The following is a 26,125-nucleotide window of genomic DNA, read 5'->3' as shown; positions in this document are numbered from 1 at the left end:
GCATCTGCTCTGCTTCCACTGGGGCTTGGTTTCTTTCAGCATGATTTTGAAGTCAAAGGAGATGTTGTCAATGGACGAAACCACCAAGGTCCAAAGCGAGCAAGAGAATCCCAGGACAGAAAGGTAACCCCCCTCCCTGCCTCCACAATGACAAAAGCCCAATCCCACCCCTCTGTGATCCAACCCCCTTAATGGAAATGGTCTCATTGAACTAGTAAGGCTTGTTTACACATGGCTAGGTGCTTTCATATAGGTTATTTTTTATTTCTCCCACCCCAACAAGGTAAATATTGTCTCCTTTTTATGAATGAGGAACGTAGGGGGTTAGAGAGGCTATATAATTTAGAATCCAGTCTGGTGTTCAAATCTCAGCTAATAAGTGTCAGAGCTGGGATTTGAATCAGATTTGAATTTAATGCCTTGCTCTTTTCATCTCCCATGGTGTCTTCCTCTAAAGCAAGTATGGGGAAGCGGATTTGGCTCAACTGATAGAGCATCCACCTACCACATGGGAGGTCCAGGGTTCAAACCCAGGGCCTCTGACCCATGTGGTGAAGCTGGCCCACACGCAGTGCTGATGCACACAAGGAGTGCCTTGCCCTACAGGGGTGTCCCCCACGTAGAGTCGCCCCTCGTGCAAGGAGTATGCCCCATAAGGAGAGCCGCCCCACGCAAAAAAAGGGCAGCTTGCCCAGGAGTGGTGCCGCACACAAGGAGAGCTGATGCAGCAAGATGATGCAACAAAAAGAGACACAGATTCCTGGTGCTGCTGACAAGAATACAAGCGGACGCAGAAGAATACACAGTGAATGGACACAGAGAGTAGACAACTGGGGGGCGGGCAGGGGAGAGAAATAAATAAAAAATAAATCTTTAAAGTAAGTAAAGTAAGTATGGTAAGTGCTGTGAGGAGTATGTACACAATGCTGTCTGTAGGAACACAGAAGAGAAGGTGATTAATAATAATAGCTAACATTTGTACAGTTTTCTAAAATGCCAGGGACAGTTCTAAACACTTGAGCATATTTTAACTAATTAACAATTTTACAACTATGAAGTAGATACAGATCCTATTGTTATGCCTGTTTTGCACATGAGGAAATTGAGGCTCAGAGAGGTTGAGTAAGTTGTCCAAGGTCACGTAGTTAGTAAGTGGTGGAACTAGAATTTGATCCCAGGCAATCTGGTTCCAGAGCCTGAGCTCTTAACAATAATACCATAGTTTCTTGAAAAGTAATAGAAGCTTCACAGAGGATAGATTATTTATTTACACAGTGCAAATGAAGAGCTAGAGGCCCAGGAATACTTAATGACTTGCCAGATAATGTAGACAGACTGTCCTTCTCCTTGGGAGAAGTCTGGGCAAGATTTCACACCTGCTGTCAGGCCTGAGCAGGCTGCTTTCTCCCCTGTAATTTAGTGCTTATGTCCCCAGTCTGTGGGCACTTCAGAACATCCCCATATGGAGCACCTTCTGTCCCTTTACAGAAACTTGAGAGGGAACCAGTAGAAACTGCTTTGGGAGGTGATCACCAATCAAGCCATGGAGCTCTGAACCCTCAGTGTCAGCCCTCTCACCCTCTGAGCCTATCAAGTAACTGTTCCAGATGCCAAGAAAAGCTGTTGGTCCTACTTCTACTTCTGCCTGCATCCCAGGGGAGCTCTATGTGAACCAGTCATTTGTTCTTTACCCTACTGTGTGCAAAGTAGAATTAGCAACTGATTCCTCCCTCCTTCAAAGAAAATTTCAGTGCTTTGGATTTTTTCTTGCATTTCAGACAGCAATGATGGAAAGTACCTGGTCAAAGTAATGACATTCTGATACTAAATGTCACCATAGTATTTTTCTTTGGAAGAGAAATGTATTTATAGAGGTGAAACTTCAAATTTTTTTTTTTTTTATTTCTCTCCTCTTCCCTCCCACCCACCCCAGTTGTCTGTTCTCTGTGTCTTTTTGCTGCGTGTTTTTCTTTTGTCCGCTTCTGTTGTTGTCAGTGGCACTGGAATCTGTGTTTCTTTTTGTTGCGTCATCTTGCTGTGTCAGCTCTCCGTGTTTGCGGCGCCATTCCTGGGCAGGCTGCACTTTCTTTCGCCCTGGGCGGCTCTCCTTACGGGGCGCACTCCTTGTGTGTGGGGCTCCCCTACGCGGGGACAACTCTGCATGGCAGGTCGCTCCTTGCGCGCATGAGCACTGCTCATGGGCCAGCTCCACACGGGTCCAGGAGGCCTGGGGTTTGAACCGCAGACCTCCCATGTGGTAGACTGACGCCCTAACCACTGGGCCAAGTCCGCTTCCCTCTTGAATTTTTTATCTCATTACTAAACCTCCTCATCCATAAGTGTCAGCCTGGATGTAGAAGTTCCTAATCTTTCGTACTTTTCATAGCAACGTTATGCTCCTGTTGACCATCTGGGAGAACCTACAACATCATGAGTATCCAGATCCTGTCAACAGTTTGGGCATGGAGATAGATAAAATGGCACAGATGGACTCTGTCACTTAAACACACACTTGTCCTGCTATTCTTTCTCATTTCTTTGGCTATAGGTTGAAATGTGTTTATGCATGGGGGAGGAAAGTCATTTCTAAAAAGCCATCCATGTGTTTTTGCTTTCTGATTTTTCCTTATCCTGATCTCTTATTTGATGCCAGGTGGACTCTAAGTCTAGGCAATTTTTTTTTTAAAGATTTATTTATTTTATTTATTTCTCCCCCCACCCCGGGTTGTCTGTTCTCTGCGTCTATTTGCTGTGTGTTCTTCTTTGTTCACTTCTGTTGTTGTCAGCAGCACGGGAATCTGTGTTTCTTTTTGTTGCGTCATCTTGTTGTGTTAACTCTCTGTTGTGTGCGGCGCCATTTCTGGGCAGGCTGAACTTTCTTTCGCACTGGGCAGCTCTCCTTATGGGGTGCACTCCTTGCACGTGGGGCTCCCCTACACGGGGACACCCCTGCTTGGCCCGGCACTCCTTGCATGCATCAGCACTGCATGTGGGCCAGCTCCACACAGGTCAAGGAGGCCCGGGGTTTGAACCACGGACCTCCCATGTGGTAAACAGACACCCTAACCACTGGACCAAGTCTGAAGCTTCCCTAGGCAATATTTTTTAGTTGAATGGGGAGAAAGGAAGATGGTCAAGAAAATGAGGGCTAACCAAAATGGTATATGAAAAGGTAAGTAGTGTAAGCTCACCCAACTGACATAAATTTAGGTTTCTTTTTTCCCTTTCCTTAGAATCTGCCAGTATGTGTGTAAGAATTTGTACTGTCCACCATGATAGCCACTAGCTACATAAAGCTGTTTAAATTTAAATTTTAAATAATTAAAATTAATTAAAGGAAGCAGATTTGGCCCAACAGATAGGGCGTCGGCCTACCACATGGGAGGTCCAAGGTTCAAACCCAGGGTCTCCTAACCTATGTGATGAGCTGGCCCACGTGCAATGCTGATTGCATGCAAGGAGTGCTGTGCCACACTGTGTAGGGGAACCCCACGTGCAAGGAGTGTGCCCTGTAAGGAGAGCCACCCAGCGCAAAAAAAGTGCAGCCTGCCCAGGAATGGCACCACATACACGGAGAGCTGACGCAGCAAGATGACACTACAAAAAGACACAGATTCTGGTGGCCACTGACAAGTATACAAGCAGACACACAGCAAATGGACACAGAGAGCAGACAATTGGGGGGGGGGAGAAATAAAAGATCTTTTTTAAAAAATTTTAATTAAAACATGAAATGCATTCCTCAGTCACCTTAGGCACTTTTCAAGAGCTTGATTGCTACCATCTTAGCACAGACATAGAACATTTCTGTCATCCCAGAAAGTTCCTTTAGACAGTGCTGCTGAGCACTGTAAATGAAAGAAATACCTTGTGATCTGTGTCTTCTAAAATAAACAGCCAGACCAATTCATTGAGGAGAGCCAGATCCAGATTAAAAATGGCCCTTCGTAGAGCAGTGTAAAGGAAGGAACAGATATTTGGGGGCCAGAATAAAGTTGGAGGAGAAAAGGAGCATAAACAAACCTCTCTGCTGATCTGGGTCATTTAGTATTTACTAAATCTGGATAAGTATCAAACATCAGTCAATAGCTTTGAATTTCTTATTATCCAAGCCTTTTATTAAACCTAAAGGACCACTTTGTTTTCTTCTTGTCTCTAACAAGAAGTGAAATCACCTGCAAAGGTCTTCAGGGAGGAGCCTAGGCCTGATTAATGACAAGGTGAGCTGCTCAGTCCTTGAATGACAATGACTAGAGTGTAGATCAACTACATATTTCAGAAGAGTGTTCTGAAAGCCATCAGTGAGTGTTCTGGACATTGGACTGATTGTCTCTAGGAAGTAACAGCAGAAATTGTCAGGTGGTAAACCTTTCTGAGAGGCTCTTTATATTGTTTTTTCTAACCTCTTTTTCTTTTGTAACTAGTATTTCTTTCTCTCCCTCTTGTTCTCTCTCTTTTTCTTTCCTTTTCTTCTCCCAGATCTTCAGGGGCTTAGAAATCTGTTGCTATGGACCCTTTACCAACATGCCCACAGGTAAGAGACTGGGAGAACTAGAGTCCCAGCACCAACCTTTTCTAACGTAGAGGAGTGTTAACAGGAGAGATCACCTAGTGGGGGTTCTTCAAGATGATGAGATGCTATAGAGCAAGGTTTCTTAACCAGGGGTCCACAGACCAAAGATTTCAAGGCCTCTGTGAGCTTGAATTGAAAATTAAAAAAAAAAAAATTCTTGTGTAGATGTGTTGTGGGTATGATATATTTATTAAATAATACACAGTATAGTGTGGACTTAGTAAGGGGCCTGTGGTTTTCACCTGACTGGCACAGGGGTCTGTGAAACAAAAAGGGTTAAGAACCCCTGCTATAGAGGTTATTCTATTTCTCTACTATCATCTAGGGAGAAAACTGCTTAAATGTTATCCTATAGCAAAATGCCCTTTCTCAAAAGCAAGAAGGAAGAAGAAAGTTAGGATCTATGACACAGTATGTTCTGTGTTCAGATCAGATAGAGCTGCTATTATTACCCATTTAATCTGAGAAAAGAGGCAGATTAAATTCAAAGGCAGGCTGAATTTAGGGAGAAGATAACTTTTGGTTTGTAAATGTCAAGAAAGAGTTCTGTTATTTCCAAACCATCCTCATTTGCTACAGAGAAGAAAAGCATAGCAGCTGCATAAACCCTGTAGGCCTGGAGCCCTACATAGGTCCTGAGTAGGAAAAGACTCCTGATGAATATTTTCTAATTAAACTTGACACTGAATGTAATATTATGTTTAGGTCTGCTGTGGGGCTCAACTCAGTGTGCAGCACTGAGACCCTGGTGTCTGTATAGATTTTGTTTGTTCCTTTCACGACAAAAGATACATTTGCCTCCTATGTCCCCCACTTCTGCCCCAGACACTCAGGTTCTCTTACTTTTTAGCAGATGCCTTAGCATTATGGTCAAGAGAGGCTGGCAAAGTAATTTTGCTTCTGTCTTCTCTTCTCTTTTGGTTGTTGATTGGATTTTCATGAAATTTTCAAGAGCCACTCAAGAATTTCTCAGTGTTTTTGTACTTTGGTATAATAAAAACCAGGTTCTTTAGGAGGTTTTCATTTTGGAGGGGTTATCTGGCCTCAGTTCACTCAGATAAACAGAAGCATCTCAGCAATCCCTAGAAATGGGCTCATGGGAAAAAGCATGGTTGCCTTGAAGAGCACACCCAGAGGTGCCCAGAAGCCACCCACTGGTCAGTTCACTGATTTTCTAGGTACAAGTGGAACGTCTCTATAATCTCTTCTTCCTGCTACTCCCCCTTTCTAGCTTAGCATGTAACCTTTCCCCACTAATGTACTGAGTCTCTGCCCAGGGTAACGTTTATTTTTTTGAGTGGATGAATTATCTTCCCACCTCTTGACATTTACAGTAATTACTACCAAGTATGATGCTCTCAGTGGCCATGATTACCAATTACTAACACAGAGGTAGGAGGGAGGGGGCCAGGGAGGGAAGGAAGGCAGGTGAGTATTTTTTCTCACAGTGTCTTAGCCAGGAATTTAGCAAATTAATGGAAATTAGAGCTTGGATTTTTTTTCTTTCAAGGTGTTTTATTTGAGAGGCTGTCAAGCCAGATCTACCAAGGTTCCTTATCAGGACTGATAACCACAGTAGGTGGCATATCAGGGGCAAACTGACTTAGAACCCATACCCCTAGTATGGATTCTAGTTTAAGGCCCTTCTGTCCCTTTAGAACAGAAGACATGGGGACTTCCCTGCCGAGAAGTCTTAGTAGAACACTTTATCCACAGTAGTATGGGATAGAGGACCCAGGTTTAATATGCAGATTACTCTGTGATTTTTAAGTGTAAATGTCATGTTTAGATCAATTGGAGTGGATGGTGCAGCTTTGTGGGGCTTCTGTGGTGAAGGATCCTTCATTGTTCACATTTAGCATGGTAAGTGTTTGGTGCCGTCTCAGAGGGGGGAGGACACGATAGTCTTTCCTATGATTGAGCAAGGCTAACAGCTTTCAATCCCTGTGGACCTCCCCTGATATTACCACAGAAGCCTCCCTTCACCCCAGGCCTTCTCTGATCTTGTACCTGGGACAGAAGACTCCATCTATAAGGGATGAGTAAGGACTTGGGAGCTATGAGTATTTAATATAGTAAGGGTAGACTATCCCTCTAACCTTTTTGCCATGTCCTTTCTGTCCTCAGGCTAGTCTACCTTAGCAAACCATCAAGAAATGGTGAAGAACAATTTGGCAGTTCCTCGAAAAACTAAGGCTAGAATTACCATATAACCCAGAAATTCTGCTCCTAGGTATATAACCAAAAGAATTGAAAACAGGGACTCAACAGAAATTTGTATACCAGTGTTCATAACAGCATTATTTATAATTGCCAAAAGGTGAAAACAACCCAAGCATCTAAAACAGATGAATAAATTAAGAAAATGTGGTATATCTATACAATGGAATATTATTTGGCCATTTAAAAGGATTATAGTTCTGATACATGCTACAACATGGATGGGCCTTGAAAACATTATGCTAGTGAAATAAGCCAGTCAGAAAAGGATAAATATTGTATGATTCCACTTATTTGAAATATCTATAAGAGGCAAGTTCATAGAGACAGAAAATATATTGAAAGTTACCAGGGTCTGCGGGGAGGGGAAAATGGAAAGTTAATTGCTTGATTGGTCCAGAGTTTTTTGGGTAATGAAAGGGTTTTGGAAATAATACTTGTACAACATTGTGAGTGTACTTAATGCCACTGAATTGTACACTTAAAAATCATTGTAAATTTTATATCATGTACATTTTAACACAATAAACAAATTTAAAAGAATAAAAAAAAAAATGGTAAAGTGGCTGTTCCCAAATTCCTTCTCTGACACCAGTGCTGTTTTTCCCTGAGGATATAGGGTACTCACCCAGTTGTGGTTGTGCAGCCAGATGCCTGGACAGAGGACAGTGGCTTCCTCGGTAAGGTACCTGCATGTGCCCATGTCATGTGGGGTCCTGTTGGAACAGTTTGGTTCTCTACAGGTGACCGAGTACTTGATCAGTACATTTCTTAGCATGTTGTAGGTGCTCAGTAAATATTTGTCATATGAAAGAATGGCCAAAATGACTTTAAAACTTTTTGTTGTTTTTGTGTTATGAAAATAATGCATGAGAAGCAGGTGGAACTCAGTGGTTTGAGCACCTGCTTTCGTGTGAAGGTCCTGGGTTCAATCCCCATTAACTCCTTAAAAATAAAAAGTAATGCATGAACTGTTTCCACTTGGGGGATGATTATTTTAATCATGTTAATTAAATGCTTAATCATGTTAATAACATGTTAATTTAATCATGTTAATATGTTCGCAGAAAATATAAACCAGCACAAAAACAATAAAATAATCTCAATAATCCCACTACTTAGATGAACACCATAAAATCCTTCTAGGCATGTGTATATATATGTACACACACATGTATTAATTACAGATGGGAACATCCTCATCATACCATTTTGCCTTCTTACTTAAGATATTGCAAGCCTTTTTCCACATCATTAAATTTCAGTGCTGTTCTTCTCTCTCTGGTGGTTTTGCCCTTAACAGATTGAAGCTCCAGCTTAATAAAAAGCTGCCAGAGGCTGTGGGCTTTCACCAGCAGCCGCTCCTCAGGCTTCTGTGTAAGATCCTATGTCCTGAAACATTGCCAGGATCAACAATTTTGCTCTGACCTGACTAACCCTAAGAACTCATATAACCAGGTCCCTGGAGTAAACTGACAAGTCTTGGTCTGGAAGAATGTGAATTGAAACTAATCTCTCCTTTTGTTTTTTATCCCCAGCAATTGGGCAGGTGTGTGAGGCACCTGTGGTGACCCGAGAGTGGGTGTTGGACAGCGTAGCCCTCTACCAGCGCCAGGAACTGGACACATACCTGATACCCCAGATGCCCTAGAGTTGTTGCTGATTCCAGCCAACTGTGTATATAGAGCCTGCCTCCATGGACCCTAAAAATGAGCTTAAGGATTGGCCTTTCTAGGCCCTGGGAGCAACTTTCACTCTTTAGCCCCTCCACAGGCTCAGTTACTAAGTATTTTACATTCATCAGCCTGAAATAAACTTCTCCCTATATGAGGATCCCTTAAAGATGTTCTCCTTTAAATCTTCCTTTGAAATCTGCCATAAGCACAAAATTATAGTAATTTTTCACCTGAAAAGAATTTAAACACCAATTGAGGAAGATGCTGATTCATTATTTATCAGCCCTAGTCCTGGTACTAGGGCTCTTGGGAAACAAAGTTAGCTTAGGTCTGAAAAAACAGAGTGATTTGGCGTCTAGAGAATAGATGGTCTTCCTGGCTTGTTTCTTTGGAACCCCATGTGCATAAAGGCCCAGAATCAGACCCTTCAATGGAAGGAGAGTATTAAATAAGTGTAGCCCTCAGGCAGCTCTTAATTGTTGGAGGGGATTAAGAGCATGTAGTGAATGGGAACATGAAATATGATTGTTAATTACAGGACAAGGGAGTCATGCTAAAGCCCTGATCTCCAAAAGTCTGGGCTATGGTCTAAGGACCTTAGCATTGATATGCTCTGAAACAGCAGAATCCTTTCAAGATCTGTGTCCAAAGAGAATCTCCTAATTCCCCATTAGTAATAAATAAAGTGTTTATTGTTGTAGCTTTGATGTGTAACTCGTTCCTTTCAAAAATACAAGATCTCTGATATGAATATTTCATGTCTGTAAAATGATGGATCCCACCAGGAAAGGAGCTGTTGCTTTCCTAGAGGTAATTTTTTTCCCTTTGTTCCCTTTTGCTGAATTGTACAGCTTCATAAATAATTTGCTTGCTGAAGGAAGAGAAAGTGTTTTTCATAAACTCATTTTCCAGCACTGTTTATAGCTGTTGGAAGAGTCCTAGTTCTTCCCTACCCCCCCCCCACCAGTGTGTGAGGGCACTGCAGACTTGATTGTAAAAAATGTTTGTAAATGTTGTGCTGTTTACCTGCAAATAAACTGGGTAGCAAACACTTGTACCAAATGTTACTGTTTTTGAGACTTAAATCTGCAGGCTTTCTCAGAGTCTTTCCACTGTGCTTCAGTTTCCTCAGTTGTAAAATGTTAATAATAGTAGTACCTACCTTCGAGAATTATTGAGGTTACTTACATTGGTTACTTACTGTGTTTTCTGTTGCTACCATAACAAATTCTCACAGATTTAGTGGCTTAAAACAACACCCATTTATTATCTCACATTTCTGTAGGTCAGAAGTCCAAGTTGACTTGGTGGTTTTCTTGGCTTCCAGTTTCACAAGGCTGAAATCAAGATGTCAGCAGTGCTGCATTCCTTTCTAGAGAATGGGGATGAATCCACTTCCAGGTTCATTTAGATAGCTGGTCAAATCCAGTTCCTTGAAGTTATAGTACTGAGATCCCCATTTCCTTGTTTTTGGCCAGAGTTCTCAGTTTTTAGAGGCTGCCTACATTCTCTGTCTCATGACCCCTCACCTCCATCTTCAAAGCCAACAGCAGCAGGCCAAGTCTTTTTTACACTTTGAATCTCCTTGACCACCTCTTCTGTCTCACCTCTCCTACTGCATCTCTCTAACTACTGCCAGAGAAATTTTCCTGCTTTTGAGGGTCCAAGTGATTAGATTGGGCCCACTGAGTAATCCAGGTTAATCTCCCTATTTTAGGTCCATAACCTTAACTACAATTGTAGAGTCCCTTCACAGTAGTGCTTAGATTAGAATTAGTGTTTGAATAACAGGGGGACAGGATTCTAGGGGAACCGGGAGGGGGGCCTGTTGTAGGTATCTGTAGAGTTCTGCCCATCACTCCTATTTAGCAGACTTAACTCACAGATAACACTCGATATCATTTCCTGGTTCTCACACTACAGAAATTGGAATCCTCTTTGAGGCAACGAGAATGAAACCATCACATGACTCAGTACTGCCATTTTTGCAAGGAGGGTGGGGATGGGGCTGAGGGAAGAGTACAGAAAATGGAATTAACTGCCATTTATTACATCTTAATTTCATGTAGTCTTCATCACTCCTGTGAAGTGGCTATTCATCACCTCATTTGAAAAATGGAAACTGAGACCCAGTTTCCTTACTTAAAAGATTTTTCTCAGTTTCTACAGCTAGTTAATGAGTGCACAGAAATCTGAACCATTTCATCATTCAGCTTTCCACCTGATTCAGGCACTGACCCTAGGACTAAAGGTACCAGGTCAAGCCTCAGGAGAATTTTGGGAAAGGAATTGGTTGTGAGGGAAACCAGCACTTTTTGCTTACCCTTTATGGGCCATGGTGAAAGGTAGTAGAAGGTTTCTGCTTGGGAGAGCAGTCCTGTGTCAGGCAAAGCTTACAGGATTGGGTCGTGGCTATATCTGTCTCCACTCCCTTCTAGCCTCCCAGTTTATGATTGCATATCTTACCAGTTGTCAAAGCTTCCAATTTAGCTTTACCTACAGTGTGTCCTTTCTAGAGCCCATGGCAGCTCCCTGTCTACCTGCCAGGGAGATGAGGGGTCTCAATTTCAGTGGTAAAAGCAGGCAGAAGTGCAAGTGGCCCTCTCTTCATTGCACAGTGTTGCATTTCCACTGACCAGCCATGGCTTACTGGGCCCTAGGAGTGAGTCAGGCCTCAGCCTGTTGCTCCCATCAGTGATGGATTGATAAAAAAAAAAATTTTAATGCAGCATTCACCTAGTGCAGCCTGCCTTTCCGGGAATCCTGACTGAAGGCAGAGGTGACAGATACATTAATTGTTCCTCAAGGTCTAACAAATACACACCCCATCTGTTTTGACCTCTGCTTAATCTTTCTCGGAAGTCAACTTCTGGCTCTGTGTTCACACTGCCTGGCCTGGTTTAGGAATCTTATCTGATAATGGAATCAACTACTTGTTCCTTGACCTCTGACTTTAAGATATCCTCCCACTTTCCACCCCACAGTCTTTAGCCTTCTCTGGACACAGCAGCACTTGGGAACTAGTTCCTGTATGGACTATCTCACAAAATGAACTGCAAAGGAAGTTTGCAGAAACTTCTGGAAAGGAAGAGGGAAGATTATCATGCAAGCCCAGGAAAGAGCGCTGGCAGATTAGCTCCCTCCTAAAAATGCAACCAGAGTCATCAACAAAGTATCGGCTCAAAAACATGCAGGAGAAAAAGAAAGGAATCAGTGTTGGGGTGGTTGGAGCGGAAGGAGTCAAGCTGCCCAGAATGTATCCTGTGAAGGCTGTGAGGAGCAGATAAGGGCAGCCCCAGAGGCAGACAGCACAGGGCACAGAGGGAAAGGCAGAGTGAGGGGGAACTGCAGATCTACCCAAAGAAACCTGAGAAAACGGGGGCCTGCTAACCAGGGAATGTGGGGGCTTTCCTTTGCTGTACTTCAGTGATGCTTAGCTCCACAAGCCCCCAAACGGCCGGTAAATCTGCCCATAAAAAGGAGAAACGTAAAATGCATCTGGGCAAATGGGAAATTAAGTAGGTGAACTGGAGACAGTACCTGTGGAGAGCAGGGTTTGTTGCGGAGGTGTAAAGTGCTGACACTCAAATATTTGAGTCTGGATGATCAGAAGAATGTAGAGAATGCAGGAAGCAGGTATAGCTCAGTGGTCTGAGTGCCGCTTTCCCTATACAGGGTCCCTGTCAATCCCTGGCACCTCCTAAAAACAAACACAAAATGTAGGGAATGGTTTAAGAGGCTAGAAGAAACCCAGAACTAGACTCTCCCCACATTATGGTGTTTTGGAAACAAGAACTTTGGAGACCAAGAGCTAAGGACCCAGAGTGATAAAGCAGTTTAACAGGCAGCTTCCTGCAGTGATTCTCAAAGTGTGGTCCTCTGACCATCCTGTCCCGGGACACCACAGAATCACTAGGAAGTTGTTAGAAATGCAAATTCCCAGGCCTCACCCCAAACCTACTGAAACAGAAACTCGATATGGGTTCCCACTCCCATAGTCTATGATTATGAGGGGGTATACTCAAGTTTGAGAACCACTGGCTTAGTGTAAGGTGCTCCTGATTGGTATAAAATGTTACCTATGGTCTATTCTTTTGTCTCCAGGAGAGGTGATTCTAGGCCTTTTAAAGAAAAATAAGATTCGTTGGCTGGTAAGTGGTTCTTACCTACAAGATTGTAGCAGCAGGCTTCAGTTAACTCTAAAATGGCCCTTTAAGCAAATAAAAAGAAAAGGGCAAGATTAAATTATATTAGCAGCCTAGGAGCAGAAGGGCCAGACTGCTTTAAAAAAAACAGCTAGAGTTTTAGGAGGTTTTATTAATATTTAAATTGTAGTGAAACCACAGCTGCAGCCTTTGACTCCTGCATAGAGATATGCAAATGTGGCTTTCAAAAGAAAGGCAATTTCAGACAGCCCTGGAGGTAACAAGAACAAATAAAACAAATGATTTTGTAATTTATCTTTATTGACTAATGATGTGCAAGGCACAGACAGCCCATACCTAGTTAGAGTCAGCCAACAGCAGAGCTCTCAGTGGGAAAAGGAAAAAGCCTGCCTGGAGGGAGAGAGACAAGGCAGGTCTGTAGTGGTTGGAAAGGTCCAAGGAGCACAAAACCACCAAAGGAGGCAGAAGGGCCGAGAGGATGGCTACATTGAAGGGAAGGAGGGAGGAGCGGGTCCCATGCATGGGTTCAGTTCCCGGTATCCTTAAAGAAAAAAGAAGGAGGTGTTTCTAAAAATCTACAACTGCTCTAATAAAAAAGGAGGGAGAATGGAATCCCAGCTCTGGGTTCTGTGGACCATCTGATCTTGCCAGCTCTCAAGCAACAATTATAACCATTAATGGCTATCATGTCACATTCCAACTAAGTGCCCCTCAATATTCACCACATACGAAAGAAAAAAATGAGGCTTTGAGAAGTCAAACTACTTGCTCAAGTTCACGTAACAAAAAGAAATGGCAGGGGGAAGTGGATGTGGCTCAAGTGATTAGGCTCCCACCTACCACATGGGAGGTCCATGATTTGGTTCCCAGTACCTACTAAAGAAGACAGTGAGCTGGCTCGACGAGGCAGGCATGGCAAATTGTCACAACAAGATGATGCAACAAGATCCACAAGAAGAAAAACATAACGAGAGACACAACAAAGCAAGGAGCAGAGGTTCCTGGTGCTTCCTAAAAGAGGACAAGCAGGACAGCAAGCTGGCATGATGGGCAGGTACAGAAAGCTGACACAACAAGATGACACAAAAAGAGACGCTTGAGGAAAGACAAAACAAGAGGCACAACAAAGCAGGAGACAGGTGGCTTAAATTAGGCGCCTCCCTCCCACATCGGAGATTCCAAGTTCAGTTCCTGATGCCTCTGTTCCTGATGCCTCCTAAAGAAACAAAGAAGATAAACAGACACAGCAAGTGCAAACAATGAGGGGGTGAGGAGAGATAAATAAATAAATATCTTTTAAAAAAAGAAATGGCAGGGACGCAGGTGCGGCTCAAATGACTGGGCTCCCACCTACCACAAAGGAAGTCACTGGTTCTGTTCCTGGTACTTCCTGAAGAAGACAGCGAGCTGACGCAACAAGATGATGCAACAAGAGACAGGAGGAAAAGCAAAATGAGAGCTACAACAAAGCAGGGAGCGGAGGTGGCTCAAAAGATTAGGTGCCTCCCTCCCACATCGGAGGCCCCTGGTGCCTCCTAAAGAACAAGGAAGATGAACAGACACAGCAAGTGCAAACAAAAAGGGGGTGGGAAGAAATAAATAAATGAAATCTTAAAAAAAAAAAAAAGGAAATAGCAAAAGCTGCTTTCAAACAAAGATTTCTCCAAGGCTATAGCCCATTCTCTTTCCAGTGCATTATGTGGGAACGTCCTGGGAGGCAGCAAAGAACAAGGTTAGTGATTGGGGGATGACTACCCGCCCAGGGGTAGCCTATTTGTGTGTCTGTGTACACATGCTCAAACACATGGAAGAGAGGGAGAAAAGCTCCATTTCTGGACTTCAACTTACTATTCAATGGGTGAGGCATGAAAGCCACAGAAAACCTTTGCAGAATTGCAGTTCAGAAGCCCGGCATGGCGGGTCAGACTCTGCCTGCTGTAGTGGGAGCTTTGGGGAAGGGACCTCAAACTGAGCTTTAGGGCTAGAATAGGCTTTGACCAGGTGAAAAGGAAGCCAGATTCCAGAAGACCCGGATGGGAACCCCCAGCTGCCAGAATTGGGGGAAGGGGCACCTAGCCCAGAAAGAGAAGCAATGTAAGTCCTCTAAGGATACATTTCTCTGACCCTCTCTGCCCACCCATTCTCCTCACACCCTTCATCCCAAACCCAAACCCAACCTCTCCAATGCGTTGCCTGCTGCTCCCTTTCAAACACCCTGACCTCCAATTATGGGGACCCACAGATGGTGGGTCACACTGTATCTTCTGCTGGGCGAGTCCTGTCCTGCCGTCTTCACAGGCCCCAGTCCTGCCCACCCTGCCTCCTCCACAGAGCTTTCTCCAGGTCTTCTGGGCCAGAAACTCTCTCCCTTCAGAATACCCCAGTTTTGCTTGATTTATGATACTTTCTTCAATTGATTATAAGTTATTCATGTACATATTCTCTCTGCTCTTTTTGACTAGTCCTACGGGCAAGATTAGGATTAGCATTTTTTTATCTTTGTAATAGCCCAGGTCTGGGCCTTGTTAGGCACCCAAGAAGTCTTTGCTGGATGAATGAAGGATGAATGAATGCACTCCCGCAGGACTTATCCAGCTGCTGACCCCACCTTTGAGAACTTTGACCCCTGGAACACCCAGTGTTTCCAGCCATGTTCTACCACTGGCTAATTCCCTTCAGTCTCTCACATCCATTTTTTTAGGACTTTGATTTCTTCCCAAAGCAATTTAAAGGAGCTAAGTGTCCAAGAATCATTCTCTCCTCTTCTAAATCCACACCTAAGGATTTCCTCCTTAATTCTCCTTTGCCTAACAAAAGTATTCCCCTTCGTGATTACTCAGACCCACAGGTCCTCTAGTGAGGCCTCCTTCAGGCCAAACACTTAAGATGGACCAAAAGACTACTGCCACTGTTCACTGGGAAAATCATGATGTTCATGATATTCCCTTTGCAAGTTTAAAACACAACCATCCTCTCTTTTTGCTCACTTACTCCCTAGGAAGTGGCTAGGGTAGAAATTGCAATACCTGCTTTACAGATGATAAAACTGAGATCTAAGGCCTTGTCAAAGTCACCTTGTGAGTTAGTGGCAGACCTAGAACTAACCAGCCCAGGAGTCTCTGTTCATTTGGCCACAGACAGAAATGCCCTCGTTATGCTGTCCGGGCTGTGTTTTTTCTGGGAGAGAGGAAGTATGGACTCCAGTTGAGTGAGGGTAGGAGCCGGGAAGGTAAGAAAATCTGTGACCCTGCAAAATTTTTTCTCTGCTATGTTGCAGCAGTTGGTATTGGCTAATTCCAGAAGGCTTGTTTGTGTGTGTGTGTTTAAACACTACCACATGTCCTAGATTAAGGAAGGGAGAGAGAGTGAGTCAAAGATAACAGATATACCAGGTAAGCAGATGCTTGCCATCTTCTCTTGAAAACCACATAAAACTAAATGGTAGTATATATTAGCAAGAGTAGCTCAAGTTATAATTTATAAGGGTCTTCCCAGCTATTAGACTATAGGGCTCTGGAAGAAGCTAGTACCAAGTAAGTAGAAAATCTCTTGGCAAACCCTGTCCCTGGGGTCTGGGGAGCGGACATCTTTCCTGGAGGGCAAGGGATTGTGTTGTCGTCTCAGGGCCCTTTGCAGCCCCCAAGGTTAGAAGCCTGCTGACGGAATCACCTCCAACTCCACAGAGGTAGAGAAAGCCATGGAAACCAAGATCTGTGCAGGAGCCCCCTTTGGTTTCTAACCACATGGCAAAGAAATTGAAAAGAAAATCCCCATAGGAGTTTAAGAAGTAAATTCCTAAAAATGTGGCCCCAGGGAGGACAGGGCTGTGTTGGGGGAAAGCACTGATCTCTCCCACCACATATTCTTTGAGAATTAACCGACATGTGTTGCAAGCGCAAGCCTTCTCTCCCAGCTTCATCTGATAGCACGGGGCTTGTCCTCTTTGCACCAGGCCAGCTCTCAATTTTCAGCCTTTACCTCGACACCAGCCTCATTCCTCCTCAACTTTTTGTTGAGGCCTCAGCAGCTTTCCTGTGCCACTGAGGACTGTGGGGTGCGGCGATGGACAGAGGGACAGAAAGCCTGAGCCTCACTGGCAGCCCTAAGGGTGTGGAGAGAAGGGCTGGGGCTGGCTCTGAGGGACAATGGGAGGAAGGCCAGTCTGGGTCTCCCCCCTACTCCCCGCCCCTTCTCCTCCAGGACCAGATGGGAACTGGGGCTAAGGAGAAAGGCCCAACTGGGACAGGGCTGGGCCTGGGCACAAGAGAGGCCCTCAGTGAATGCGAGAAGGCTGCAGCTCATTTGCATCATAAGCGATTGGTTTTCCCTGCTCTTCCCTCATTAGGACACAATGGACAGTTGTTTGCTGGAGCAGCAGGTCCGTTTACTGGGGGAGAGAGCAGACAGAGTGAGTGATGGACAACAGTGTTGGGGGCACAACCCACCTCCCCTGCCTTCCTCCCCCAGGCCACTGGGACCCTTGTTTTCACGCGAGAGGAAACCTGAGAAAGCAAAACAACCTCCTTATTTTACAGATGGGGAGACCGAGGTGCTGAAAAGCGGTGAGACTTGCTAGGGTCAAACCACAAGTTCATGGCAGAGCTGGGCGAACCTAGCGTACAGATTCTAGCTGCTTGTGCCTAAGCTCCTGCCACTGCCCTGAAATGCCTCCTCCTGTGCCCACGGTGCAGCTTCTGTCCCCGTGGTCTCCCTCCTTCTGCTCCATTGCTGTCGCTCCTGTGCCTGCCTGTGTCTGCTTTCTCTGCCCCCGCCCCTCTGTACCTTTTCCTTTGGTTTCCAGGCAGCCAGGATAATTACTAAGCTTCTAATTAACCCCTGCCCTAACAGGGGTGGGTCTGGCAGGAGAGGCAGCAGTTTGGAAACTGTCGCTGAGTGTTTTAGGGCTAGGTGGGGAGGGCCCAAATATGTGGGGAGCCCTGTTATAAACCAGTGATGAAGACAGACAACAGGGCACACTTTCCCTCATTCCATCCTTTCAGCCTCCAAGGTGTTCTCAGAGACAAGGAGGCTGAGGCACAGAGAGGTTGGGTTACATGCGTAAGAGCACTCAGCTGACAAATGGCAGCTGTCTGACTCCAAACCTCCCTTCTCCCACCTCACACCCTGGCACCCCGCTAACACAGGTCAGGGGCTGTTGGTTCTGGGCTCAAGTGAAGCACAACCTCCCTGTAAGAAGCCACTGCTTTGTGGCTCGGCCTCCCCCAGATCCTTCTCTACCCTTTGGGTCTCACCTTCCCCAGACGGCTTCTTCATGGTGGTAAATTCTCACCAAGGCAAGCTTTTACCCCTGGGGGGTGGGGTGGGGGTGGGGTGACAGAGATCAAGAGGAAGAAACCTCCCATAAACCCAGACGGTGGGGGACCTCCCTCCTGCTGACCCCCTCTCCCAGCTCCCCGTGCGCGCCTCCCCTTTGTGGGTCCAGCCTGCCAGTGTCTGTGGCTGTTTCATTGTGCTCTGGGGGAAGGGGAGCACAGAGGGTGAGTGGGTGTCTGTGTGCGAACATAAGGCCTCCGGGTTCATTCTGACACTGAATGAAAACCTCACCAATTATTCGTCCAATCTCATTAATATGCAGACAGACATCTGTTATTTAGGAGTCAACAGCACAGGCATTTTCTTGGGGGGAGGGCACTCTGCCTCTTGTGGCTCTGGCTTCTGGGGGTAGCTGCTTGGGAATCGCCCCACGCCTCAGGACCCAGAGCCTCCCTTCTCTGACCTTCATCCCCAGCCTGGAGGAGAGGGAAGAGGGGGTTGACTAGAGATGGAGACCTGGGAACCCGGCTGGAAGCGGGGAGGGGGTGAGGGGCCGCACAGGGTAGAAGAAATTCCTTTGTTGGCAGGAAAGGAAAGGGGCGCTCAGAGGAGCTGAATGTCTTTCCTGAGGAAAAGGGGGTGAAGCAGGAGAGAGCTGGCCTGGGATTGCCTGCCAGCGTCGTGTTGGCCACCGGGGAATCTCAGGGACATGACCCCCTCCCCTCCCTGCCTCAGCCTGCAGGACCTGGACCAGAGGGATCAGCTGAGTCTGGATGGGTCCAGGGTCACTGTCCCATCGTGGGGTCCTTGCCCAGAGACCTCAGAAAAAATAGTGGAGGTTCAGCCCCCTGGATAGGTGTGGGGACAAGTGGCCTCCCCATTCCTGTCCTCTGGACTTCCTCCTGCCTTTGAATCAGGCACAAAATGTCCCCTCGAAAAAGTCTTCCCTGATTCCCTCCAGCCCAGCTCAGGAGGACTCAAGCTTGGATGTCCTGGTGGTAAAAAATAAAGGTTGCCATCAGCTCAGCCCCTTTCAGAGGGTCAAACAGCTTTTCTACATCTCTTCTCCTCTCATGGTGAGGTAGACGAGACGATCAGCTTCCCTTTCCAGATGTGAAAACTGAGGTTCAGACAGGTGCAGGGCCTTGCCAGACTCCCCGGGGAGGACGCGGCTGAGGTAGCACCCCAGGCCCTTGGACCCCTGCGTCCAAATCTCAAGCTGGTTCCATGACTGGAGGACCCTGTGTCAGCTGAAGCAGGTCAGGGGTTAGTGAGCCATCCCAGTCCCATCCTCCTCCCTCTGGGACAGCTGATTGTCAACATTAAGAGGCACTGGCAGCATCACAGCATGATTAGTTGTTTATTTCATTAAATGATTAACGAGGCTACATTGTTTCCCAAGCGGGTGTCTAAATTGTGGGGGAAACAGCTGCAGAGGGGGAACTGGGTCTGACTCCCGCATCTGGGGTGGGGATGGGCAAGGTCCTCTTCCCTTCAGCCTGCAGGGACCTTTGAGGATAGAGGAACAGCCCCAATCCTTCCTCCCACCCATTGGGCTCCTCATCCCAGAGGTACACCCCTCCCCCTGAAATAAAATAACACGTCTGGCAGAGAGGGACCGAAATCCAATCCTGGTGGTGTATAAATGTATTAAACTTTGAGGATTTCTCCAGCTGATTTATCTTTCTAATTATGTTTGCTTTAGGCGGATATTGAAATGCTTTTGCATTCCCTGAGTGCAAATGGCAGGAGAGAGAGGCTGGGAGAAGAGAAGGGACACACACACCCTGCACTTTGGTGGTTGCAGACACGAGCCTGTTTTGTACCCAAGTCCAAAGTGGGTAAGCCACATGGCCACAAATCCCGAGCCAATGGTGTCGGCAGGTCCCTGTGGAGGAAAGAGTCATCCTTCTGGGACCAGATGGGGACCCACCTCTCTCCACCACCCTCAGTCCAGGACTGGGGGTTCCTGGGGAGGGTCTCAGCATCCACCCCTCACCAGGGCTCAGGTTGCGGGCTGTGGTGAGGGCTGGCTTAAGGCCCAGTGCCCTTGAAACTGTCCCAGAATCCTCTAGAAGAATGGCTGAGAGACCAGAAGAGGAGTCAAGCAGGAGGGGGTTTGGGAGGGGCACCTGTTGAGCCAGGGAGTGGGAAGGAATAAGCCTCTCAAATAGGGCCTGGCACAGGGAGAAGAGCTTGAAAATGACAGGCCTCACAGCGAAGTCCCCCAGCCCCAGTACCACATCCAGCTGACTGTCTATCCAAAATACAAATCTGATCCCTCCGTTCTCTGCGTGAAAGCCCTGGGAGCTCCTCACATCCTCAGATGTGACCTTGTGGGTCCCGCAGGGGCCTCAATGGACCTTTCCAGCCTTGTCTCCTGTCCTCCCGCCACGGGAGCCCAAACATGCCACGTTCTTTCTCACCTCCACGTGTCTGCACATGCTGAACTCTCTGCCCTTTCTCTGCCTGACAAACTCCTCTTCAGCCCTCGGGACCTGGCTCAGAAGACTGCCCTCCCAAGCTGGTGGGAGCTCCCCGCGGCACCCTGCATGTACATCCTTCTGTCAGACACCACCACACCAGGGCTACCTCTCTTCCCCGCCAGGCTGGCCTCCAGAGGCACAGAGACTGGTCCTCTCAGTCTCCCAGGCCAGCGTCTGGCACCCAGTTAGTTGGTCCTCAGTATGTATTTGCTGAGTGAATGAGGAGGGATGGCCTGCAAAGGAGGGTGGGATCTCAGCAGGCGGGAGGGTCATGTCTGTGTTCTCTCCCAAAGTGTGTCTGCAAGCACCCCCGCTGGGGCTGGGGGAGGGGAGGTCCAGGGATGGTTCCTGGGGGAGAATGTCACTGAAAAGAGGCCAGTGGGATGAGAGCCAGGGAGGGAATACAGGACAATCTGAAACCAGACTCCCGAGAAAACAGACCCGCACTGTCCTTCCTGACAACAAGTGCTCCAGCCAGCCCTGCCACCAGCCCTCCTCTAAGAGATGGGGGTGACCCGACACTCACAGCTGATGCCCCCCCCAATCCTCAAGGTGCTCAGCAAAGAAAGAGGGAGCGAGCCTCTTCCCCAGCCTCCAAGGGGACCCCAGAATCAAACTGCTTTTCCCTGAAGAAACTTCCCCCTGCATGGAGCCTAGGGCACCAGCAGGCTCCAAGCCAGGGGTGGATGGGGATCAAGGGGCCTGGACCGCTTGAAAAGGACCCGTCCCGCACTAGCAGGGGCTTCAGCTGGGCTGAGTAACGCTGAGCAATTGCACATCAGTCCACTCAAAACCCCTAACGCCCGAGGCTTGTCTGGCTCATTAACTGGGATGAACATTCTCAGGAAAACTCCTTCTCCCATCCCACCACCTCTGGTTCCTGAAAGGATACTTCTGATGCAACCCATGACTTATTCCTTTGCTCCATCTGTGGGCAAGGACAAGAAAGTTCTTCCTGAGGTCTAACTTTCCCACTTGCTGCTAGAGACAGGTTTAAAACAAAACAAAACAAAAACAAAATTAAAGCCACAGCCGTTTTCCATGGACATGGGCTTTATTTGGGGATGCTGGGGGAAAGGAGGGAGGGAGCTGGGGCTGCTGGGTAGATAGGGGATGGGTTTCTCCTTGCTTTTTAATTTAGTGCATGTTGCCTGGAGGTTAGGGAGAGTGAGAACAGCTCTAGAAGTGAGAGGAGAGGCAGAGGGAAGGTCAAAGAATGGACACTTTCCTTAGGGAAGGAAGGCAGGAGCAGGATATGGGGATCGGGGGTGGGGAGGGAGGGAAGGCACCATTCATAGACTGAGACTTGACCAAGGTCACCGCTTAATGCCAGCTTCCCCACCCCCCACCTGCCCCATCCCTGCTCATGCCCCAGATGCCTGCCCCTTAGCCCCTTCAGCTGCCTGGAGAGAGGAGGGAGAATAAGGCTATGGGGAGTGGTGACACCCTCTGCTCTCCAAGCCCCTGCCCAGGAGAACAGCCCAGTCTGCCTGCCCTGAACTCCCAGCCAGGGTCAGGAGGTCAGGAAGCCCCAGTGCAGGCAGGGGAACCAGACTTCCTCCTCTCGGGGGTGCCTCTCACCACCCCTCCTCACATTCTGCCCCACCCCAACCCCTCACATGAGGTTGCAGCTCTTGGCTCGATCCTTGTGTATCTCTCCCTCGTTCCCCCGATCTGGCCGACCGGACAGCTGAGTGGACCGCTGCAGTCCCCGGCGTGAGTCAGTACGGCGCAGCTGCCGGTGGCCACGGCCAAGGGAGGCGACTGTGGCCACGTGGAAGACATCCCTGACGCTGCGTTCAGATGAACGGGAGGAGCACTCGACGTAGGACACGGCCCCCACCTGCTTGGCCAGCACGCTGCCCTGGAAGGCAAGAGCGTGGGAGAAAGATAGGGGGCTGGGGCTGAAGGTCAGGGCTGGAGCAGGGTTCAGGTCAGAGGTCAGAGGCCAGGGCAAAGGATGAACCAGGTAAGGGGTTTTCAAATTAGATTTCGAGAAGGGCAGCGGTCGAGAGGTGTAAGCTGGAATTGGGTCAGAGGTCAAGGGTCCCACCTGTTCATGTGTAACGGGGATAAGCCTCTGCTTGGACAGCTCCCTCAGTGTGGCCAGGTCAGTGCGCATGTCCAGTTTGCAGCCAACCAGCACAACCTTGGCATTGGGGCAAAACTCCTGAGTCTCCCCCTGCCACTATTCGGGGCAAGAAAATAGAGTTATGGAGGGGTAGCAGGTGGCATAGAATGAATCCTTCTTCCATGCCAGGAGGACACCCTCCCCAGGACATACAGAAACCAGGCACCCCTCTGCACTCTGGTGTGGGAGGAAGGTGGGAATGGTGAGCTTGGGCTTCGAGCGTGGAGCGTGTAGGGGTGAGGAAGAAGGGGAGAAAGGAAAGAACTGGGGCTGAGCTATAGGGCTGGGGACCCCACTTCTTACCAAGGGGCCAGGTAGGATCTCTGGGGACTGTTTTCCAGGGGGAAAGGGGGGCTCAGAGTGTCACACACTGGCCAGCTGGCGGCCAGGTCCAGCCTACTCTACCTCCCTCTGGCCCCTGAGGTGTCAAGACGATGGCATCCAGTCCCCCCTCAGGGTAGCTGACCTGCCCCCCCCCCCCCGCCCAGGCTCCCACCTTCTTGACGCCCAGGCTCCCACCTTCTTGAGAACACTGTCCAGTGTTTCAGGCCGGCTGATGTCGAAGCAGATGAGCACAGCGTCTGAGTCAGGATAGGCCAGAGGCCGGACATTATCATAGTAAGAGGAACCTGAGGGGGAGACAGAAAGGGAGGGGACAGACCAGAGTACTAGTGGGGGGGAGGCCTGGAAGGGAGTGGGTGACTTCAGGAAGGAATCCAGGTCGGGGGATACTGGGAGCAGAGAATAGAGAAGAGCGATTAACACCCATAATGGAGTCTGTTTCTTCAAGGAGGGGGAGACACAGAGGTGAGTGAGCAGAGAGGGAGGTTAGATGGCTAGAAGAACTTCCTAAACTGTCACAGACAGGAAACAACTCTGCTTCCTTAGGGATTTATCTGAAAGTCATAACTTAATCTTTTCTGAAGCTTGGACTCCTTTGATAAGCTCCTGATATCTATCCATATCTCACAAAACTTTGCATGTGTCTTCTGGCCTTTGACTGACGCCCTCTAGCCTCTTCCCCTCCCCTCCCCCCCTTTTTTTTTTTGCTTTAAAAAACAAACAAAACCACCACCACCACAACAAAAACACCTGTTCCCTTTGTTGGAGGAAGGGCAGGGAAGGAGTTCTCCCATCCTCTTGGGATTTGATCTCAGCGTTCTCTATTTCAATCTGTTTTCTACCCTCCATCCCTTACCCTGAAAGAAATTCTAAATGTCTTTCCTAAACCCAGTTCTATCTTCTAAGAAACATATTCAAAAAAAAAAAAAAAAAAAACATTGCTTCCCAACTCTCCCAGATAGGTAGAACCCAGTGGAGGGGCTCAAATACTGGGCTTTCTCCTTCAGGACAAAGGTCTCTGTAAATCTCAGCAGGCTCTGCCTCAGTTTCCCTGGCCTAAAAGCAGAAAATGGATTCCCCTTCCTCCTAGAATTGAATGAATGGGTTGAACTGAACGGGTCAAAGTGGGGGCGTTGGAAGTCAGGGTGACCCCGGGGGACGTGGCTACCTGAAGTGTCCCACATGTTGAGCTCAATGCGGCGCTTGTCAATTTCAAAGCTCGCTGTGTAGTTCTCAAACACGGTGGGGACATAACTCTGCAGACACGGGTGGGTCAAGATGAGCTCCTCTCCCCAGTCCCCACCCCAGACAAACGCCCTTCCCACTCCCACCGCCGGCCCAAGCCAGCCCCTGGACACAAGTTGATCTGGGATTTGGCAAAGGGGAGATCCCGGGAGCTGCTGCCTCCGCGGAATCTCTGCCAGGCTCCCAGACCCCCCTCCTGATCCCTTTGGCCGCTAGTTCCTCTCCTCCCCGATGCCAGGACCCCCCGACATACTCCCAGCATCCCTTCCGGGATTCTCTCAAACCCCCATCCGTTTCACCCTGCTCCTCAATTCTTCCCACCCCAAACCTCTGCAGTCCTTCCAAAGCCCCCAGCACCTCCCCCGGTCTTCCAAGCCCCTCTCGCTCGTCCCCGGCTACCCTGGCACCCGCTTCCGTCCATCCCCCGGGCGCCGTCCCCCGCCCCCGCGCACTCAGCGCCCCCTCCCAAGCCGCGGGTCCCTCACCCCTGGGTAGGCGTCCTTGGCGAACACCTGCAGCAGCGCCGTCTTGCCGCACTCGGCGTCCCCCACCACCACGATCTTGCAGCGGCCGCTCTGCCCCTCCATAGTCCCGGCTACGCGCCGGCCCCCCGCGCCGCACCCCTCCCGGTCCCCGCCGCCGCCTCCCCCGCCGCTGCAGCTGCAGCCGCTCGGGCCGCGGACACCGGCATCTCGCGGGCCCGCGCGGAGCCCCCGCCCCGGGCCGCGGGCCCCCTCCGCCCCGCCCCCAGCACCGCGGCCGCCCCCGGCCCCGCCCCCAGCCCCCGCGCCGTCGGGGGGCGGGGCCCCAGGCAAGCTGGGCGGGGCGGGGCCCCCCCCAGGCGCGAGAACCGGGGAACCGAGGCCCGAGAACTGGGTTCAGGCGCGCTGGGGTGATCCGAGGGACCCTGCCGGCTTGGGACGGGCTTTTTGATTTATTTGACTGCCTTAGGGATGGGGGGCGGAGTTCGGGCGAAGTTCACAGGGGAAGAGGGGGGGGCAGCACACGCGCGAGGCTCGGGCCTTTTGCGTGCCCACGCATGCATGCCAGTGTGCCAGTGCGGACACACGCGGGGGCGGTCATCCACTTTCTGAGCACGAGGGGGCGCGAGATGGCAGGGGAGAGACGTCTCCCTCCTCCACCCCCAAATCCCGGCAAGGGTTCCTGGGGGAAATCCGGGTTGTCGGTATCTAACACACCCACCAGGACAGTGGTGACATCATAGCTTTCCGTCTCCATGGCAACGGGCAGCTTGGTCTGGGGCTGCGGTGACTTCACAGCGGCTCTGGACTAGCAGGGAAGCGCGAAACGAGTTCCTCCAGCCGAACGCTGGATGGAAAGTTTTGGAGGAGCTGCGTCCTCTGGTGGATACTTCTGAGAGCTGGAGATGGCGACGAAGAAGAAGAGATAGAACTGCCCAGAATGACAGACAGCCCGGCAGGAGCCAGAATCAAACTCTAAAGTGGTTTCAGGCTTGATCCAGAGTCGAAGAATAACCAAACCACTGGTTTGCATTTGCATGGCAACTTTTACCTTTTTAGAGCGTTTTCTTATTCTCAAATTTCATTGTAACTTGTTCTAAAAAACCCTGAGAAGATAGGATAAGCGACAGCATCACCATTTTACAGAACAGAAGACAGAGACAGAGCGTTAACAACCGAAGACAGATTGAAGGTTTTAAAGGCTCGATCTCCATGTTCCCAGTTTGCCTCCGCAAGACCACACTGAAAGTGGTTTGACCCCTGCTTCTGGGTCTCACGTGGGTAGATTCAGAGCCTGAGGCACAACTCGTTGGGTTCCAGGTCACAGGCGGCGGACTCCGAAGTCTTTTAGCTCAATCTCGGGCTTTTTCTTTAGACTGCCCCTTTACATATTTTTAAATTTACATAATGCTTATTATGAATAAGTAAATTAAATAGCGGCCTGCATGACTCCCAAGAATGCCCTCGCTCGGGTCTTTGCCTCGTCTCCACTTTTCGCTCTCCGGCAGCGCGGGCCGCGGGGCCCCTGGC

At 48.6% G+C, this 26,125-nt stretch overlaps 2 protein-coding genes across 10 annotated transcripts in view; one reads left to right on the top strand and one right to left on the bottom strand.

The window, feature by feature from the left end:
* BRCA1 (BRCA1 DNA repair associated) overlaps nucleotides 1-9,531 on the top strand; it is an 89,293-nt gene extending 79,762 nt beyond the window's left edge. For 5 of the 6 annotated variants that reach the window (XM_058284313.1, XM_058284314.1, XM_058284312.2 and 2 more), the window contains 5 exons: nucleotides 40-123; nucleotides 4,480-4,534; nucleotides 6,363-6,436; nucleotides 7,413-7,473; nucleotides 8,332-9,531. In XM_058284313.1, the coding sequence (XP_058140296.1) occupies nucleotides 40-123; nucleotides 4,480-4,534; nucleotides 6,363-6,436; nucleotides 7,413-7,473; nucleotides 8,332-8,444 (387 nt within the window). In that variant the 3' untranslated portion in view covers nucleotides 8,445-9,531. Of the gene's footprint in view, nucleotides 1-39; nucleotides 124-4,479; nucleotides 4,683-6,362; nucleotides 6,437-7,412; nucleotides 7,474-8,331 lie in introns of those variants that run through there. The other variant, XM_058284311.2, reaches the window with a different exon arrangement.
* Nucleotides 7,196-25,436, bottom strand: RND2 (Rho family GTPase 2). 4 transcript variants are annotated; one of them, XR_011646895.1, is made up of 8 exons: nucleotides 24,599-24,773; nucleotides 24,037-24,124; nucleotides 23,046-23,155; nucleotides 22,449-22,583; nucleotides 22,015-22,259; nucleotides 12,636-12,679; nucleotides 12,010-12,169; nucleotides 7,196-9,806 (listed from the first exon to the last, which is right to left on the bottom strand). XR_011646895.1 is itself a non-coding variant. In XM_012522006.4 (6 exons), the coding sequence occupies exons 1-6, from the start codon at nucleotides 24,698-24,700 to the stop codon at nucleotides 19,611-19,613; spliced, it is 867 nt and encodes a 288-aa protein (XP_012377460.1). In that variant the 5' UTR covers nucleotides 24,701-24,776; the 3' UTR covers nucleotides 19,256-19,610. The 4 variants fall into 4 exon arrangements, 3 of the variants coding, with proteins under 3 accessions (XP_012377460.1, XP_071066778.1, XP_004484630.1); XM_012522006.4 differs by lacking the exons at nucleotides 7,196-9,806; nucleotides 12,010-12,169; nucleotides 12,636-12,679 and adding an exon at nucleotides 19,256-19,797 and having other exon boundaries at nucleotides 24,599-24,776; XM_071210677.1 differs by lacking the exons at nucleotides 7,196-9,806; nucleotides 12,010-12,169; nucleotides 12,636-12,679; nucleotides 24,599-24,773 and adding exons at nucleotides 19,593-19,797; nucleotides 25,317-25,436.
* Between the last annotated feature and the right edge of the window lie 689 nt (nucleotides 25,437-26,125).

Source organism: Dasypus novemcinctus, chromosome 21 (assembly GCF_030445035.2).
Source record: "Dasypus novemcinctus isolate mDasNov1 chromosome 21, mDasNov1.1.hap2, whole genome shotgun sequence".
Classification (NCBI taxonomy): Eukaryota; Metazoa; Chordata; class Mammalia; order Cingulata; family Dasypodidae; genus Dasypus; species Dasypus novemcinctus.
The sequence above is the reverse complement of the archived record's forward strand: the minus strand, read 5'-3'. Positions and strand labels throughout refer to the sequence as shown.